The 16,559-nt window shown below is 40.4% G+C and overlaps 1 protein-coding gene across 3 annotated transcripts in view; it reads right to left on the reverse strand.

The window, feature by feature from the left end:
• Nucleotides 1-16,125, reverse strand: part of SEC24B (SEC24 homolog B, COPII component) — a 46,285-nt gene extending 30,160 nt beyond the window's left edge. Inside the window, exons 1-3 of one of the 3 annotated variants that reach the window (XM_054633965.2) lie at nucleotides 15,810-16,125; nucleotides 9,717-10,421; nucleotides 1,893-2,078 (exon numbers count right to left, since the gene is read on the reverse strand). In XM_054633965.2, the coding sequence (XP_054489940.1) occupies nucleotides 1,893-2,078; nucleotides 9,717-10,421; nucleotides 15,810-15,933 (1,015 nt within the window). In that variant the 5' untranslated portion in view covers nucleotides 15,934-16,125. Of the gene's footprint in view, nucleotides 1-1,892; nucleotides 2,079-9,716; nucleotides 10,422-15,598; nucleotides 15,712-15,809 lie in introns of those variants that run through there. The other 2 variants (XM_054633964.2, XM_077177162.1) reach the window with 2 other exon arrangements.
• Nucleotides 16,126-16,559: the final 434 nt, after the last annotated feature.

The raw sequence follows: 16,559 nt of genomic DNA on the forward strand, positions 1-16,559 counted from the left end.
TCCTGTGGAAGATAATCAAGTAAGCAATTAGAATTTTTTAGTTTTTATAGGAATGCCCCAAGAGGAGCCTAAAACAATGAAATCCTTTTCAAAAATTAATTCAAACTGGGTTTTTTCAGAATGCTTTCATGTAGACAATGGTATTCTATAATTTAAAAAAAAAATTTAAAAAACCCAGTCCATCTGATTACTGCAGCTGAAACATACCTGGAATTCTAACCCAGGCAAATATTTAGTACATGTGTTCTGGTTTTTCAGTAGGTTCACTTCCACAAATAGTTACCACACTTAATTTTTGATAAAAAAGTTGTTGATAAAAAAAGCAAGGGTACATTATTTATTTCAGACTCCTCAAACAAAACTAGAGAAGAGTTTGAAGTCTTCCAATGGTCATAAAAGCATCATCTGAACATAGAAACTTATGTGTGATGACATGTAAAAAGATAAAATTACAGCAATAAAAACTCCTGACAACTTATCTTTATACTGCCAACATACTGCTGTTTTTAGAATGTGCTCATTCAGCTACTTACTGCATTCACCTTCACTTAGTGGAAGCATTTGAATTTAGGGAAGTTCAGCAGCCACTGAACTGATCTATAGCTGCTGTACCAGGTGTTCACACATTTCACAGGAATCACTTCCAGAACACACACATTGCACATCAAGGCAATCACAGTTAAAGAGCTGAAATCCTTTTTCTCATTAAAAACATGGTTCGCAATTTCTTTGGAAAAGGAAGCAACACTTTCTAGTAAGCACACCTACAACACAAAGTCTATCTAGCACCAAAATCAACTATAAAACTGTGCAAGGGCCACAGTTCCAAAAATTGACATACTTTCTTTAAAATGATACGCTGTACATAGGACTTTACAGCAGTGAAGGTTTTTTTTCCTCTAATAGATATAGAAATGATTGATGAACAACTTGTAATCTGCATTCTACCAGAAAAAGAGGAAAAGGGGTACTTTAGTTATTTATGTCAGAGGATTCTGTAATTTAAGAATAAAAAAATACTCTGTGATAATCACACACCATGGGGTTGGCCAAATATTTTGAACACTAGAGATACCATATTGTTCTGACGAAATTAATGCTTACTTCCACCCCTCAGGCAGAGTTCTTCATCCATAAGAATTTAAAATTCTGAAATTGCTAAGAGAAAACGTGGCCAAAATAAAAAAAAAAATCATGCAGTCAATTAGATTTGGAATACTAGATACAGAAACATGTAATAATCAAGAGGCAAGTCAAAATAGTGTAAAGTATAATTTAACTGAAGGCAGTGTCAAGGCAGTGTAAAGTTTAATTTAACTGAAGAAGGCTCAAGAGCCAATTGATTCTTTGTCAAGGTGCTGCCAACATCAGAATAGGAAGGAGCTTATACAAACACAGGTTTTCCCACAAGAATTCTTGCAGCAGCTTTCCATGGGCACTTACAGCTAGGCAGTTAAGAAAACAATTCTACCAGTTTGAACTTAATCCTCAAACTCACTGTTTCCACAAACAAGCAGGTTTCTAGTTTACACTTCATTTTTCAATACAGACTAATTACAAGCTAATTTTAAAACCTTCCTCTAGAAAATTAAAGTAGTGAGCAGTTTTTCAGAATAAGGGAACTAAAAGAAGGTTTTTTTGAGCAAGAGACATGTAAGACTGCCAACAAGACATATAAGCCAGAGGCAACAACACGTGGACAAAGGAAATCAAACACAAAGAGAATCTAAAACCAAGGTGACATAAAGCACCACCACTTAGGGAGCCTGATGAGACGCCAGAGATGTGCTCCAGTCAAACATAGAAAAGCAGCTGTAAAAATACCAGCATTCATGTGTGCATGTGGAATACAGCAAAAGCCTGTAGTGTGACTTCCCATTCCCTTTTAGTACCTTCCTGAAGGGCCAGCTCTGGTGACTGTGTAACAGATGGTGAAGATGGTGGCTTTGAAGACAGGCTTGGAGCAGGTGACCTTACTGACGACATCACAGCAGAGGCAGCAGATGTTCCAACTCCAGGCTTGGTAAATGGAACATTCTGGCTCACTGAGGGCACGGGCTGTGAAGAATCAATGCCACCTGAAAACAACAGCAGAAAGCAGGAACCCTTTGTATGTACTTGCACAGACAATTACACAGCACAGGCAATCACACTTGATTCCACAGTAACTACAAAAAACAATACAGTACTTCAAAGAGAGATGCTTTCAAACAAGTATCTGTGGAAAGATTGGTTGTTTTAAAAAATTCAATACTTTCAGTGCTAAAACTCCATTATAATGAACAAATTGCTCTGACAACAGCAAAAAAAAAAAAAAACAAAAAAAACAAGCATGATGCAGTACAAGCAAGACTAAGCTAGCTGAAGCTTCTTTTTGACAACATCCCCACAATGCTGTGCTTTTATAAGTTACTGTTCCCAGGTAAGTGGAATGTAGTCCACCTGAAATACATCCTTCAACATTCTTCATGGGAGGAAATCTTGTGCAGTAGAAGACCAGTAGTATGCCACCCTTGCAGTGCTGCCACTTTGCAATATGGGTATTCAGTTATGAGACTCATATTCCAAGCAATCTGTTTCAATCAACCCTGAGTATTCCACAAAACTTCTGATGTGTTTTAGACATCTGGACTAGATATAATCTGCTTAAAAAAAGTCAGATTAATGTTCTGAGAGATGTAACATAGTCCAGCTGAAATTCCAATCAGACAAGGACAACATAATTTCAATTAAGTTAGCTCTCAACTAAGGGGTGCTCTTTGCTTATAAATTGAGAAAATCTGTATTATGATTCTTTCTAAAAAAACCCTGACCAACCAAGCTGTTAAAAAGAAGAGAAAGGAAATGGTTTTACCAAAAGTTCTCAGTAAACAAACACAGAAATTAAGCAAGAGCAAAATTCTCCATTTGTAGAGTACTTGTTGAAGTTACCAAATTTGCTAAAGGATGCAGAGGTAATATTAACTTTGCATCTTCTGCACATATAGCTGTGTAGATCATACAGTCCCTGAACTTCTCCTTAAATAATGGAGGTGATATCTCAAAGAACTTCATGGGCAAGTTGAGGTTTCCTTTAGGGGGTGAAAAAGAAGAGGCAGCTTAAAATGATCCTTCCGTTTTTATTATTTACAGTCAAAATTTACAGCACACATCCTTATTATCTTTTATATATTTTTCAATTTTAAAATCTGATGTTGAGCATACACGCAGCTTTTTGCAAGTCTTATCAAAATGGAACTGATGTCTTTTTCCAATGAACATACAGAGCATTTTTTTACTGCAGTGGACTTGCTATAATCTTTGTTTCTACACAGTATCCTGCGGATTGCCCATGGGAGCTTCAGAACCTGTCAGCAGGAATGTTCTTACTACAGCAGCTTCCTCAAGCAAGACATGCAAGATGACAAGGGAAGTTCTCTGCCACATCCACGTGCTCATCAAGCACTGCTGTAGAGAGTGGTAAATGCTGCAATGTCAGTGTCACGTGCTCAAAGCCAAAACCAATTTACACCTGGATTAGATGAAGATGTAATACCTTCCTGCCAAGTACTAATATCTATTCTCAAGCAAAGGTTATCCAATTACCTTCAAAATTACGTGAATCCTTTAAATGCATTGTAAAATAAATGTTTCTAAACTCTGAAAAATAAAACATATTTTTTCATTGTACAAAAATCCAATCTGCAAAATCAAATGCCAAACTTTATTTGGTGACTCCACAAAGGTTTTAAATGCTGTAAGCAACCAAGACCAAAGGAATCACTTGAACAAAATTAACATTTAAAACCACATTTCCTCACCTTCAGTGTGTACTGAAGATTTTCCTTCATGCCTCTCAACCATGAACAACTCATGCACTAACAATATTCAAGCATAATGATCTACAGCTAAAAGGCATGTTACAGAAAGAATCTGCAGAATTGGGCAAATTAGCATTGTAATTAATCATTTTTCCCTATACATCATCACAAAGTTGTAATTTAGTGTCTAACTGGAGACCTAGAGGTCATAGTTTAAAAGTATCACCACAGTTCCTCAAAATTTCAGAGGACATGCGAGAATTATCTTTCTTGAGTTGCTTCATCTGTGGTCTTAATTTCCTGCCCTCAAAACCCCAAAACCCCCTGCACCCAACATAACACAATTTCTAAGGAGAGAGGCACCACCTCCCTGCAGCCTGTTTTCCAACATCATCCTTTGCCCTGACTTTCAGTACTGGCTGCAGTCCCTCCCTTTTTTCAAGCACACCTATATTAGCAGATTTACAGGATTATAGCCTACATTCCTAGGAACTGGGGCAGCAAGGACTTTACATCCTGATCTGACATAAGGGGAAGTATGTGCGTGAGATAATGAAATTAGAGTGTCTCCTGCTCAAGCAGACTGTCCATAGCAGGATGCAAAGAAGCCCATGCCATACACCCACAGGAGCTCTCCAGCTCCCTCTCCTCACAGAGGAATCCAGTAAAATTCAGGCATCTGGCTGACATCCACGCTAACTTGAAAAGCACCAAGAATAATCAGAGTGCTACGATTTAAGCTGAAATAAACTGGAAAAACATTTAAGAAAGCTACTGACCTAGAAAGACAAAAAACCGAAATAATACAAAGTATGGAATTTACATAGCATAACACTCCTGAACAGATTTTTACCAAGACTGTTCTGCTGAAGTACAGATTTTAAAGATAGAAGAGGGTGATTTTGCAGGGTTAAACTAGTTTAAACCTCCAAGGAGAAAAATCTTGAATTAGAGATATTTATATTCTACTTTATTTATACTTCCTAAAGCAAAAAAATTATTCTCACTGGCTATTATTCACCAAGAGCAGTCAACTACCAGCAAAAAAAAAAAAAAAAATCCTCTTAAAACAAATCTGGTTTCTTCTAGTGAAATCTTAGCATACTTGCTGAAAATACTTCAGCTATTTCAGAAAGGGGCTGTTGAAGTCTTATGAAAATACTTTGATACTTTGTTGCAGTTCCATGTCCTTAGTACTTAACATACAGAAGAGATTTGATCTTAGTAAATTCAACATGCTGAAGGCTTTTCAAGGCTATACATAAAACTGGATGTTTAAAGAAACCAATTCAAGTCCAGTGGTGACAACTTTTTTGATTCAAGTAAAAAACAATTCAGTAATCAAACAACTTCTGAAAAACTCTCACCAGCCTAAGTTTCCTGAGTAAGTCCTGTTTGGACACACAGATTTTATCAACACATCATTTTACATAAAGGATTCATCTTCATCACAGAGAGCTTTCAGTGCTGACTGTACAAAACTGCTTTGGAAAAATACGCTAAAACTGCAGCATCTTATCTGACTGTCTGCAATTTGCTTATTTATAATTTAAAGATTGTAAGGGCATCTCTCACAGCACAGGGGCAATGACGGCAAACTCTTATTGGCACCCTGACAAAGAGGAGGATACTGTATCTAAGTTTCTTTACACAAACAGTCATAGAAAGCACACTTATGAATTTCAGTAAATCTTTCTTTTTTCAAGTAGTTTAGCAAAAAACTATGCATAGAACAGATGGCAACTGTTTCCCATCATTGCTTCTTCCCGAAGAAAGCAGGGAGGATGAAATACTCAGAAAGTTTCCTTCCAACAGATCATTCATTATTTCCTTACGCTCCTTTTCTATTGCGTTCAGACACTTTCCAAGGATGTACAGGAATTGGCAAATAATTTTCAAAATCCAACTCCTTTTCTTAAAGGCTGAAAACAAATAGAATATTATCTATAAAATGACTCCATCTGAGAACAGTAAGACTGCACTGGGAAATTTAGAAAGCATCTCAGCATCTCAAAACCAAACCAGTTATGCCAGGATCAAACGATTACTATAATTACTTTACAATTTAATTATTATGCATTTATTTGTAATTATTTATGTAATTATTTTACTATTGGGGTGTTGTAGCAATTGGATTTTTAATATATTTTAGCTAAGATGTTGAATTCTAGATTAAAAGAAATCAGATATCATTGGAGGCAATTTGTTTAGCCCAAGACACCAAAAATGGTTTAAATTGTGTTTAAGGTTTAGTACTAAAATTGTCCAGTTCCTCCTTCAGCCTTGCTATCAGCTGTTATGTTTATCTGCTTTTCTTAGTCAGGAAATACCGAGGTTGAACCAGAATTCAGGGGAAAGACAAAAAAAATATTTTGCAGATAAATCACTTCCAGAAACCTGTGCACTATGCAATGAAGCAGAGGGCATGCTTCTATCAGCAGCTTTACAAGCCCAGAAAGAGCCTGCATGTGGTGTAACTATTGAGGCCTACAGTCCAGCAAACCAACCAAGGACTGCAGCATTACCCAAGTACAACTGAAACAGTGGATCAGTGTTTATTTTCATAACTGCAAAGTGAGTATCCATGACACAGCATTATGACAGCCAAATCTATCATTAGTTCTTTGAAATCCGAGTGTAATATTACTAGTTTTTATTGAGGCCATATACTAACTCAATCACCCCCTTAAGGGCAGCATTGAATGGTTCAAAAATAAAAATTATTGCTCATATTTCTCTTCACTGTCTGGTCAGCTCCACTGTTCCACCTTTAAAACAGCTGCTCATTGCAAAACAATTGCTATGAACAAATCACTTCAAGACACCTCTACAGGAAAGAAAATTAACAAGCATCGGAATTAAAAACTTCTGTAAATAAAACAGTAACAGTTTGAAAAAAAAGAAAAAGTTGTTTTCATATGCCTACTTCATATTGTGCTATTCTGGAAAGACACCTGCATTCTGTCAAGTCCAGCTGCACATTCTGCACTGAACAGAGTCAACGTTTTGGCCAGTCCTTGAAAGAATCCATTTTTATGCACAACCATGAAATGCTGGTAACTTCAGGAGCTTTTCAAAGTGCTCCCTATATTTCTTTTTTTAAATGATATTTTGTTTCATGGTTTGAAAATACTGGAGAAAATTACACAGAGCATTCATCAGTACAAAATTCTAATCTACTAATATTAAACGACACTCTACATCCTAGTCTTGGGAGGGGGGAGGAAACTAATATTGAAACTAAATTCAAACTGTGGATTGAATGAGCTTCATTTAAGCTTAACTGCTTTTCCCAAAAAAAAAAGCTTTACCAAACCCATGTTCTTTCTTAAGTCCTTGGTTTAAGAAAATCTCAGATACTAGGACTCCAAACACAGATTCAACTTTACACTATAATCTGAAGTATCTAGCATTAAAAAGGAAACCTACAGTTATGTAACATCTGTCTTTAGTAGAGAAAGCAAGCTGTAGTTTGGCACTGCTTACAAGTCAAAACTGCATGAAGTCAGGAAATTCCCAGTTTAGACAGAAAATCAGATCAAATCCTGCACAGACTATTGCTCTCTCCTCTGCAGAGCAAGATATTTCATTGTGAAGGTACTCCCACATCTCCAGTCTCTTCCATGCTTCCTGCTAAGTATTACCCCATGAACTGGTACTCAGTTTTCCTATGAAACAGAAGCTGAAAGGACCAAGGAGGACTGAGTGTACTTGCCCTCAATGGCACCTTCACAACCTTATAGCTACATACATACTAAAACCATCAAGTTGTTGCTTGCAAAAATCAGCTACAACTTCCTCTTTCAAATGTTTATCAAAAATATTAATGAAAAAGCCCCAACTGACTTGGAATCCATGTAGGGTTCCACGCGTTTCCTGAACTTTGTGGGAAAATGCACGTGTTTATTAAGATCCAATTATTACAATTATTACAGAGATACCTCTTCCTGAATTATGGTGCAAACAAGTCCATATGCCAAAGTCAACAATATGAATTTTATCTAACAGTAAATGTGAAGAGAGAGAGAGAGAGAGAGAGAATAAAATAGAAAGAGATAAGAGAAAGGGAGTGAAAAGTGACAGATTAAGATCCATCAAGAGACAACACGTAGACAAGAAAAATACCTCAAATCCTGCAGGCACTGCCAGGCTGAGAATGAAACATGCTCCCACATCATTGGGAAATGCCCAGTTGTGCAGGATACAAGAATTGAAAGGCACAATTACATATGTGAAATATTATCAAAGAAAGCAAAAAAGCAAGATTGGACAGTATTTCAGGAACCACATACAAGAGATGACAGCAATGAGTTATACAAACCAGACTTAATTTTTGTGAAGGAAATTCAAGCATTCAAGGTGGATGTGACTGTGTAATGCAAGTGTACTGACACATCCTTAGAAGAGGCCACAGTAGAAAAAGTGAACAAATACCAACATCATCACAAACACATCTAGGAACTCACAGCTGTGGCAGACATCATATTTGTGAGTGTTCTCTGCAGAGTGCAGGGGAAATGGTATCACAGAAACTTCTGAGAGACCTGGGTCACTCCAAGTCAAGGCAGGAGAAGACAGCCCAGGCCCTGGCCTCAGAGCACTCTGCACATCTGCAGATAGTGTGTGTCTGTGTGTCTGTGTGTAAAGCATGTGCAGTTGTATCGCCTTAGCACCAATAAAGCTTCAGTGAATACCAGTGGTGCTGGGCAGCCACAAGCCAGCTGACACCAGGTGTGGACAGCACATGGGGATGACAATGGACTCAACATGAGATGTCTCATACCATCCAAATGGGACTAAGTTCTACTCATTTTCACTGAGGTGGGCAGGCCACCTATGCTTAGCATGGAAAAGCAATAAGTACAAATTATATGTGTTGGATAAATAGAAATCTGGAGATCCAGACAGTTAGTCCTCTTCTTCTGGTCTTCTTGGTGGTAGGGGACCCACACAACAGACCTCAATGGGTTAATTATGTTCAGGTGTACATGGGAACTCCAAGCACTTTCCCTTGGATGCAGGCAGGGGAGTTTTACACTGTTTTTTGCAATACTGTTGCACCACTGCGGATCATGCCCACTCCTTTGGAAATTGAGTCTGGGAGCATTTCGGGGGACTTGGATGGTTTTGACCTCTTTTAATGCACAAAGCTGCCTCTCATGTCAGCGCACTTGGGTCAGTTATGCCCCATCAGAAGGGATGAACATGCTCAGGCTTACGTGTGACAGTTGTGCAAGGAAGGCCAATTGGCATGATAAAAAGTACCAGCCTGCCTCCACAGGGCCTGCTTCTTACCTGACTCAAGATCCAGCCTGTAGCATCTGGCAGTGGGTGTTCACTGTCTGGTGTGGATTGATTTCCCATCACACACCACACCCCCATAAACTCTCCTCCTACTCCCGGGGAAAAGTGTGCAAACCTGGCCTCAGCAAAGCACCCTGCTGCCTCCACAAATGGCTGATTGTTTTGAGTCATTACCACTAACATTTCAGTCTCTCACAGGGTCACTAAGGCAAAATTTAAAGAAACAACAACCATGACTTAGAGAAATTCTCCAGCCAGAAAAGAAAAAAGTATCATTGTGAATAACAGACATATTTCAGAAATTACATATTCCTTCAGAACTGCATGAAAAAGCTCCCTTCTGAGGCCACTCACATGAAAACCACACAAATAAATGTGTGTACAACCATCCCCTAAATAGTGAATTTTTCTGTATTTCTCAATAGAACCAAATAGCAGCTATTGTGAGGAATGTGGTAACCAAATTAGAAAAGCTACAAGAATGAGTGACAGAACTCAAAATTACATTAGAGAATTCCACACAGTGAACACAAACAAGCCAACAAGAGCACATGATTACTTATGTTTCGCAGACAAATCTGGCGGTTCACAATCTTTCAAGTAACACCATACCTGTATTTATTTGGTTGTTTACTTTAGGAACCGATCCAGTGAGATTCCTGCTGAGGTTGTCTTGCACAGCCTGAGCAGATGAAACAGTTGATAATGTTGTATTGTATCCCACGGGAACGTGCTGTTGAAGGGAATGAGGTACTGATGTACTCTGGCTAGAAAATGCATTTGTCTCTTTGAACTGTCCAACAGCAGGTAGACTCTGAGAGGTAAATGTCTGCCCATACACACCTCCAGCAGCCACGGGAGGATAGGAAACATTAGGATACATGGCACCAGAAACCACGGGCATAGCGTAGTGATCAGAATTAAGGGGAAATCCCTGAGATGCAACTGAAGAGCTGACAGAAGTGCTGTAGTGATTATCAAATGCTGAATATGACTGCTGAGCACTCACATGCAAGTAGGATGCAGATGATACTGCTCCTTGAACAGGTCTGTCACTGGAGACCCCTGAATGGGGAGGAGCGTTGTTGTACAACTGATGTGACTCCTGTGCATTCAACACGTTGCTACCCACAGATGTCATAACATTTTGTGCTGGTGCTGAATAGTAACCAGGGTAGTAACTGGCTCTGTACTGATTCTCCAGATGTGAAGCAGCAGCTTTATTGGGCACTTGGGAATAGTGTCCTGAAGGCGCACTGTAGTTTGGAAGATGTGAGCCATAGCCAGAGGGGAACTGCATCTGACTCTGCATAGGACCTGAAATGAAGAGAAAACATCACATGTATTAATTAAAGGGGCATCTGCTAGAAGTGCCAATGGACTCTGAATTTGAACTAACAAACAACTGCTTTCTTCTTTTCTATTTTTGAGTTTGATTCTCATCAACAGAGAGAGAATAAACCAAGTATAATGCATATAAACACTATTTGACGGAATTTGCAAATACACAAAGAAGAAGCAGAAAAACGGACTGCTTCCATTCTTGAAAAAGGTTTCCATGCCAAGATTGTTTGCCTCTTGTTTGTATTTTGAATATTTTAAAAGTTTATAGGAGGTTAATACTTAAAAAAATAGTGAGCAACCATAAGCACCAAACTGGTATTTGTAAGTGTTTGAACCACCTGAATCTGGAAACTGAAAAGCTGCAGTGAAATCAGTATGTCCATACGTAACAATATAAGTACTCTTCTTTACAAGTCTTCGATACAGTGACCAAGATAAAGAGTTGCAGGACAGTTATATTTGTCTTCTATGTCCTTATGTATTATGCTTTCAGAAAAACTGATTTTTTTTAAATGAAACTACAGAGTATTTGACAAGGTACATCATTTTTATTTACTGTCTGATACTCACATCAGGTGTAAGAGATGTTGGTATCAGAGAAACTGACCTCTGGTACCACTGCCATTGGCTGTGCAACATTAGAGGTTAATTATATACTGGCCCAGCAAGGGTCAAACAAGTACTTGCCTGCTAGAGACCAAATGTTAACTATGTCCAAAGGGATTGTCTCAGCCAACTGCTCAATGGGAAATCTCAAAGTTCTTCCTCATGTCCCATTCCTTAACCCTGTTTTTGTTTTTAGTGAACTACAGATGCTTTTGAGTGGATAACTTGTTTTCTTAGAAATCCCACACCCTATAGCTTACATCACACAGAATGACTACAGTGTTATTTCCCACTCCCTGGCCAATAAAAACATAAACACAGCACTGGCCCACTCACAAATTAAATGGCAGCTGAGGTAATAATGAATAGTTGATTCCCCTGCTAATATTTACAATTATTACAAAACTTAAGCATTACTTCTCTTGTCTTGAAATTCTGAAAAATCACTGTTCTCCAAGCAACCTCTAGATGTCCTATGATTAACTTGCAAGGCAATTTTAATAATGAATTTGTTAACAGACCCCTAAAAGCAAGGAACATACTGCCCAAAATTGCTTTCTGGTAAAATTAAAAATGCCCTTTCATAACTGAAAGGAAGTTGAGCAGAAGAGAAAGAAGCTAAAAAATTGCAGAACAGTAACTTGGACTGCTGGATGAAAAGACAGACAGGCACTTGGGGGAAAAGCATAAAGAGCTTAAAAAAAATTATCTCAAGTTTTGAAGAGAGCATGTATGAGCTATGCTTCTGATTCACCTACTTCTTGAAAAAGTGGGAGCTGCTGTACAGAGCTGCATAGCATTTTCTCCTTTAAAGGAAAATGATTTTGGGTTAGCAAGCCATTAACAGCTACATGAACTTTGCCAGACTTTTGACCTGCTTTTTAAAGTCTGAAAAAGCAAACCCAAAGATACAGCAATAATTTATATGTGTCAAGGTTTATGGCTTTAAGCAGCTATGCCACCTAATGTGGCAAGAAAAGATATTTTATTTGAAAATAAAATGTGCATCTATTCTACTGATATATGCAGATTTAACTAACTGAGCAGATGTAACTTAGAAACTGGTTTAGGAGCACCTGCCTCCTAAATGAAATGCTGCATATCAAATAATCTACTGCAGTCTTCTAGTATCTAGCTCTTGTTTCAAAATACACACCATAAACTGAGATTAAATTACCAATACAAGATATCAGTCTCTACATGATAGAATGCAGAGTTCTTTTTATTCACATTTTTTAAGCAGAAACATTTACAAACACACATGAAAACCTCACTAAGACAGACAACATTTGAAAAATTATATTGATTTCAAGCTGCAGGTCCTTTGAAAGCAAGTTTTACAATTATAGATGAAAGATTATTCTCACTATCTGAAGTGAGTTTTTTGTCCATTTTATTACAAAGAATGTGAGTGGAAAGTAATTTTTATATTGCAATTAGTAGCTGAAGCTACGAATGGTGACTACATAATCTGACAGTTTTCAACACTGGAAATCAAAATACGTCTTCAGTGTCATTTCAAAATCTGGTTAATTGCACAATCAGTCCCAATGTCTCAGGTATTCCACCTTTCCAAAACACCTGAAAAAATACCTCAAAAAATTCCATAAAGGAGCTGAAACACCTGCTGTGTGCAGCTGAGGTTATCTCTTAAAACATCATCTCTGTAACAAAAGCAGTGCACCTCTCCTTCTACGAACAAATTAATACTTATTATATAAAGCATGCAATTATATAAAGTTACAATGTGTAACTACACAGACATTAACAGGTGAACCCCAAAAAATCCTCTTTTTTTTAATGGAGGGGAGAGCCACAATGCAAAAAAACTCCAAACTCCTACAAAAAAATAAAAGAAGCAGTGCTATGGCTATACCACCATGTGAATTAGTAAAGTTTTGCTTGCTAATGTCATGTTTGGTTTTTATGGCCACACATTCCCTCAGCAGTATAATTCAGCCATCTGCCATATACCCTACCTACATGGAATCTATGGATGCTACAGCACCACACTGCCTTTCTATCCAAATCCACCTGTGAGCTTTCCAAAACTTCTAACACCCCTTTACCCACCTCCAGAGCAGACTCCCACAGCCTCCTCACACGTCCTTTCCCCCATGGGCAGGGGCAGCACCACTGCCCCTTGTTTACTGCTGGCAAACAAACCAGCAGATCAAGCAATGCTGAACCCTCACTGCAGCTCAGCCACAGAACTGCTGTCTCCTCCTTCAGGAGGATTCACACAGCTTCCCATTGTCACCAAATATTCAGAGATTTCCCATCTTTCACATCTCTGCTCTCTTTGTTAAATTGACCAAAGCTATCCCCAGTCTGAGGAGGCATGAAAAACAAGACTAAACAAGACAATAGTGAAAATTTTGCTTCCAAATGCCAGCAGAAATACCAATGGCAGCCTCACAAACCAGCTGCAGACAGCACCAGACAAAACTCTTCTAAAGAGTCATGGGAATATAAAACAATTATCCTCTCAGTGCTTCACTTCAATACATTAAATTGTTAGAGCTGAAGTCCCCCATCACTACTGAAGAAATCATCCTGAGTACTGATTTAACAAGAACCATTTTGTTATGCTGCAATTAGGAAATAGGTCATTTTCCACTTAGATACAAAGCCACTTTAAGACTAAAAAAAAAGCTTCCCAAACTTGTAAGAAAGGAGGAAGAAAAAAATACCATACACAGAAGAAGTTAATTTTCAAAACTCAACAAAACAATCACGCTTAAATTTAACAAAAACTGAAGTCTCCAAGGATCTCAAATGGACTTGGTCATTGAACCAGGCAAAATTCACTAATAACAAACCTGAACATCCTTTTAAATATCATTCTATGTACAACAGGCTGCTTGCTTTCTGCAAAAAGCACTCTCTTTCATTAGATGGCAGCAACTACATAGTTTTACCTTAAAAATTCACATCTCGCCAAATTAAAACCCAGAGGACTCTAAAGGAAGACATACACCAGTGTCTTCTTTCAGCCAATATAGAAACAGCTCAAGTCACATCAGGATCTTACACTTAAACTCGACTCCAATGACATAAAATTAAATTTCAAAAGCAGTGACAATCCGGTTCATGAAATTTAGTTTCTATTACACAGTACAGAACTTTCCACTGGTATTTTTCTATTGCTATTCCCCTCTATTTCCATCAAAAAAACCCCAAAACCTCAAATCCTGTGTTGTAACTTCAGGAGATTAGTACTCAGACAACAGATAGATCAATCAAAAATTTTTGGAATGCCATTTCTAGATGTCACAAAACGAAAAATTCAGGGTTATTGACTAAAGTCATCAAAGACATCTAAAGGAACACAAAAACCAAACTTATGCAATAAACATTTAAGGCTGTTATTGAACAGTGTATACATTTCTCAGAATTAAAGAGAGTCTTGCAGAAAATAACTGGTCTATGCCCTGGTTTTACACAAGCTGTTTCTACCAATATTAGCAGCAACATGGAGTTAATTAATTAAAACAACAAATAGTAACGATGGCTCTTTAAAATTATTAAACTAAGAACATAAAGAGAAGATAGGATGACAGCTTCTATTTGTTTCTGCAAAACACTTCCAGGTTACTCATGCTGTAGCAGCTGTATCCTGATAATGGCATGTTTTTTTTACTAAAAGCCACGTAAAATGGCATTTTCTGAACAATTTTTACAACCCCAGCATCACAATACCAGTTTGGATACAAATGAGGCATCAGTATCTCCTTAAAACCTAGCATTTAATTACCTTTATTTTCTTCAGTGACTGCCTCAACATGTACTGTATAGGCATTTAAGTGCTTAGCACTGAACTACCCCTTCGGACACGAGAAAAGCTCACAATTCTCACGTAAAAAATTCTACCCTGCACAGAAAACACACCTGTGCAGAAAATAGCATGACTACAAAAGATTTAACAGTATGAGCTAGAACTCCATGCAAATAAGAGGCCAAATTTAGATACCAAACCAATATTGCACAAATAAAATTATTATATAGGGATTTTGAAGAGTTAACGTGGTGTGTCAATAAAGAACTGATTTTATAGCGCACCAATTTAAAAATGCGGAAGTGTACACTCCTTACTTTCATTCATACTACAGTCAGTCTCACTACCTCTCTGCCTGAAATGGGCGTCAATATTTTGTGACTTCAAACTATTCTGCCTTTGTTTTTCAGTGACCCACATTTCACTGGTCTGATGTTCCCTGTTCAGCTCAAATCCCAAGATCCAGTTGTGTGAACGCCTTACCCACCCACTACTTTTAAGTTCATACATAGCCTACAAAGTGACTACTCTCCCCTAATACGCGATTTTCTGCCCATTCTCACGCACCAGCCAGCATCGAGGCCTGGAGGTGCCTCGGCCTCCGGAGCTTTCCTGAAACGCCACAAACAGGCGCCACAACACCGGGCAGATCCAAACCCGCCAGGAGATAAAGGTGCGGATCCCCCCTCCCTCCCTCGCCCCTTCAGGAAGCGGGAGAGGCTGCCCCTTCTCAAGTTCTCTCCGTACGCAGCCGCGGGGCCCGCACCTTCCCCAAGCAGCTCCGCGGGTCCCGCTGCCTTTCAGCGAAGGCTCCGCTGCGTGCCGGATCCTCGGGCCCGCGCCCGCCCCCGGGAGGCAGGAACAGCGCGCAGGCCCCGGCACCCACGGGGGCCTCACCCCCGCGGGAGCGCCGCGGCTCGTCCCGGGGACCCCGCGGGCCTCTCCCCGCCCGCCCGGGCCCCGCGCAGCTCCCTCACCGTTCTGGCAGCGCGGCGCGCCGCTCGCAGGGGCCGCGGCCTCCAGGGAGCTGCCGGGCCCGCCCGGGGAAAACGCGGCGGCGGCGGCTGCGGGCCGCGGCGGCAGCCCGGCGGGCGCGGACATGGCTCCTCGCAGCGCTTCTTCACTGCGCCCCGCTCCCGCCTGCTCCTCTCCTTCCTCCTCCGCCTCCTCCTCCGCCGCCCCGATCCGCAGCCGGGGCCGAGAGAGGCCGGGAACCGCGGGAGGGCCCGAGCGCCGCGCGCGCCGTCGCGGCCCCGAGCGCCGCCGCCTACAGCGCCCCCCGGCGGCCGCTCCGCCGTGAGGCCGCGCCCCGGCCGGGAGGGTGGGCTGAGCAGGGAGGGCAGGCTGAGCAGGGAGGGACGGGCCGGGCAGCACAGCCGGGCCTCGCGTCCCGCGAGGGATTCGTCTCACCCGGTCCCAGCGGGAACGGCCCGTGTGGCGGGGACAAACCGCCCGGGCCGCTCAGGCTGTGTGTGGCGGGGCTCTATGCCTTATGTGTGACTCCGTGGGCAGGCCGAGGCAGGGTGAGGAGAGGCTGGAGGGATGTGATCCTGCCCCTCTGCTCGGCCTCATCTGGCGTGTGGTGTTCGGTTCTGGGCTCCTCAGCACAAGAGAGGCATAGAGCTCCGGGAGTGGAGGCCAACAAAGATGATGAGGGGCTGGAGCATCACTTGCCAGGAATGGCTGAGGAAAGCTAGGCTTGTTAAACCTGGAAGAGAGACAACTGA

Source organism: Agelaius phoeniceus, chromosome 4, assembly GCF_051311805.1.
Source record: "Agelaius phoeniceus isolate bAgePho1 chromosome 4, bAgePho1.hap1, whole genome shotgun sequence".
NCBI classification, from domain to species: domain Eukaryota; kingdom Metazoa; phylum Chordata; class Aves; order Passeriformes; family Icteridae; genus Agelaius; species Agelaius phoeniceus.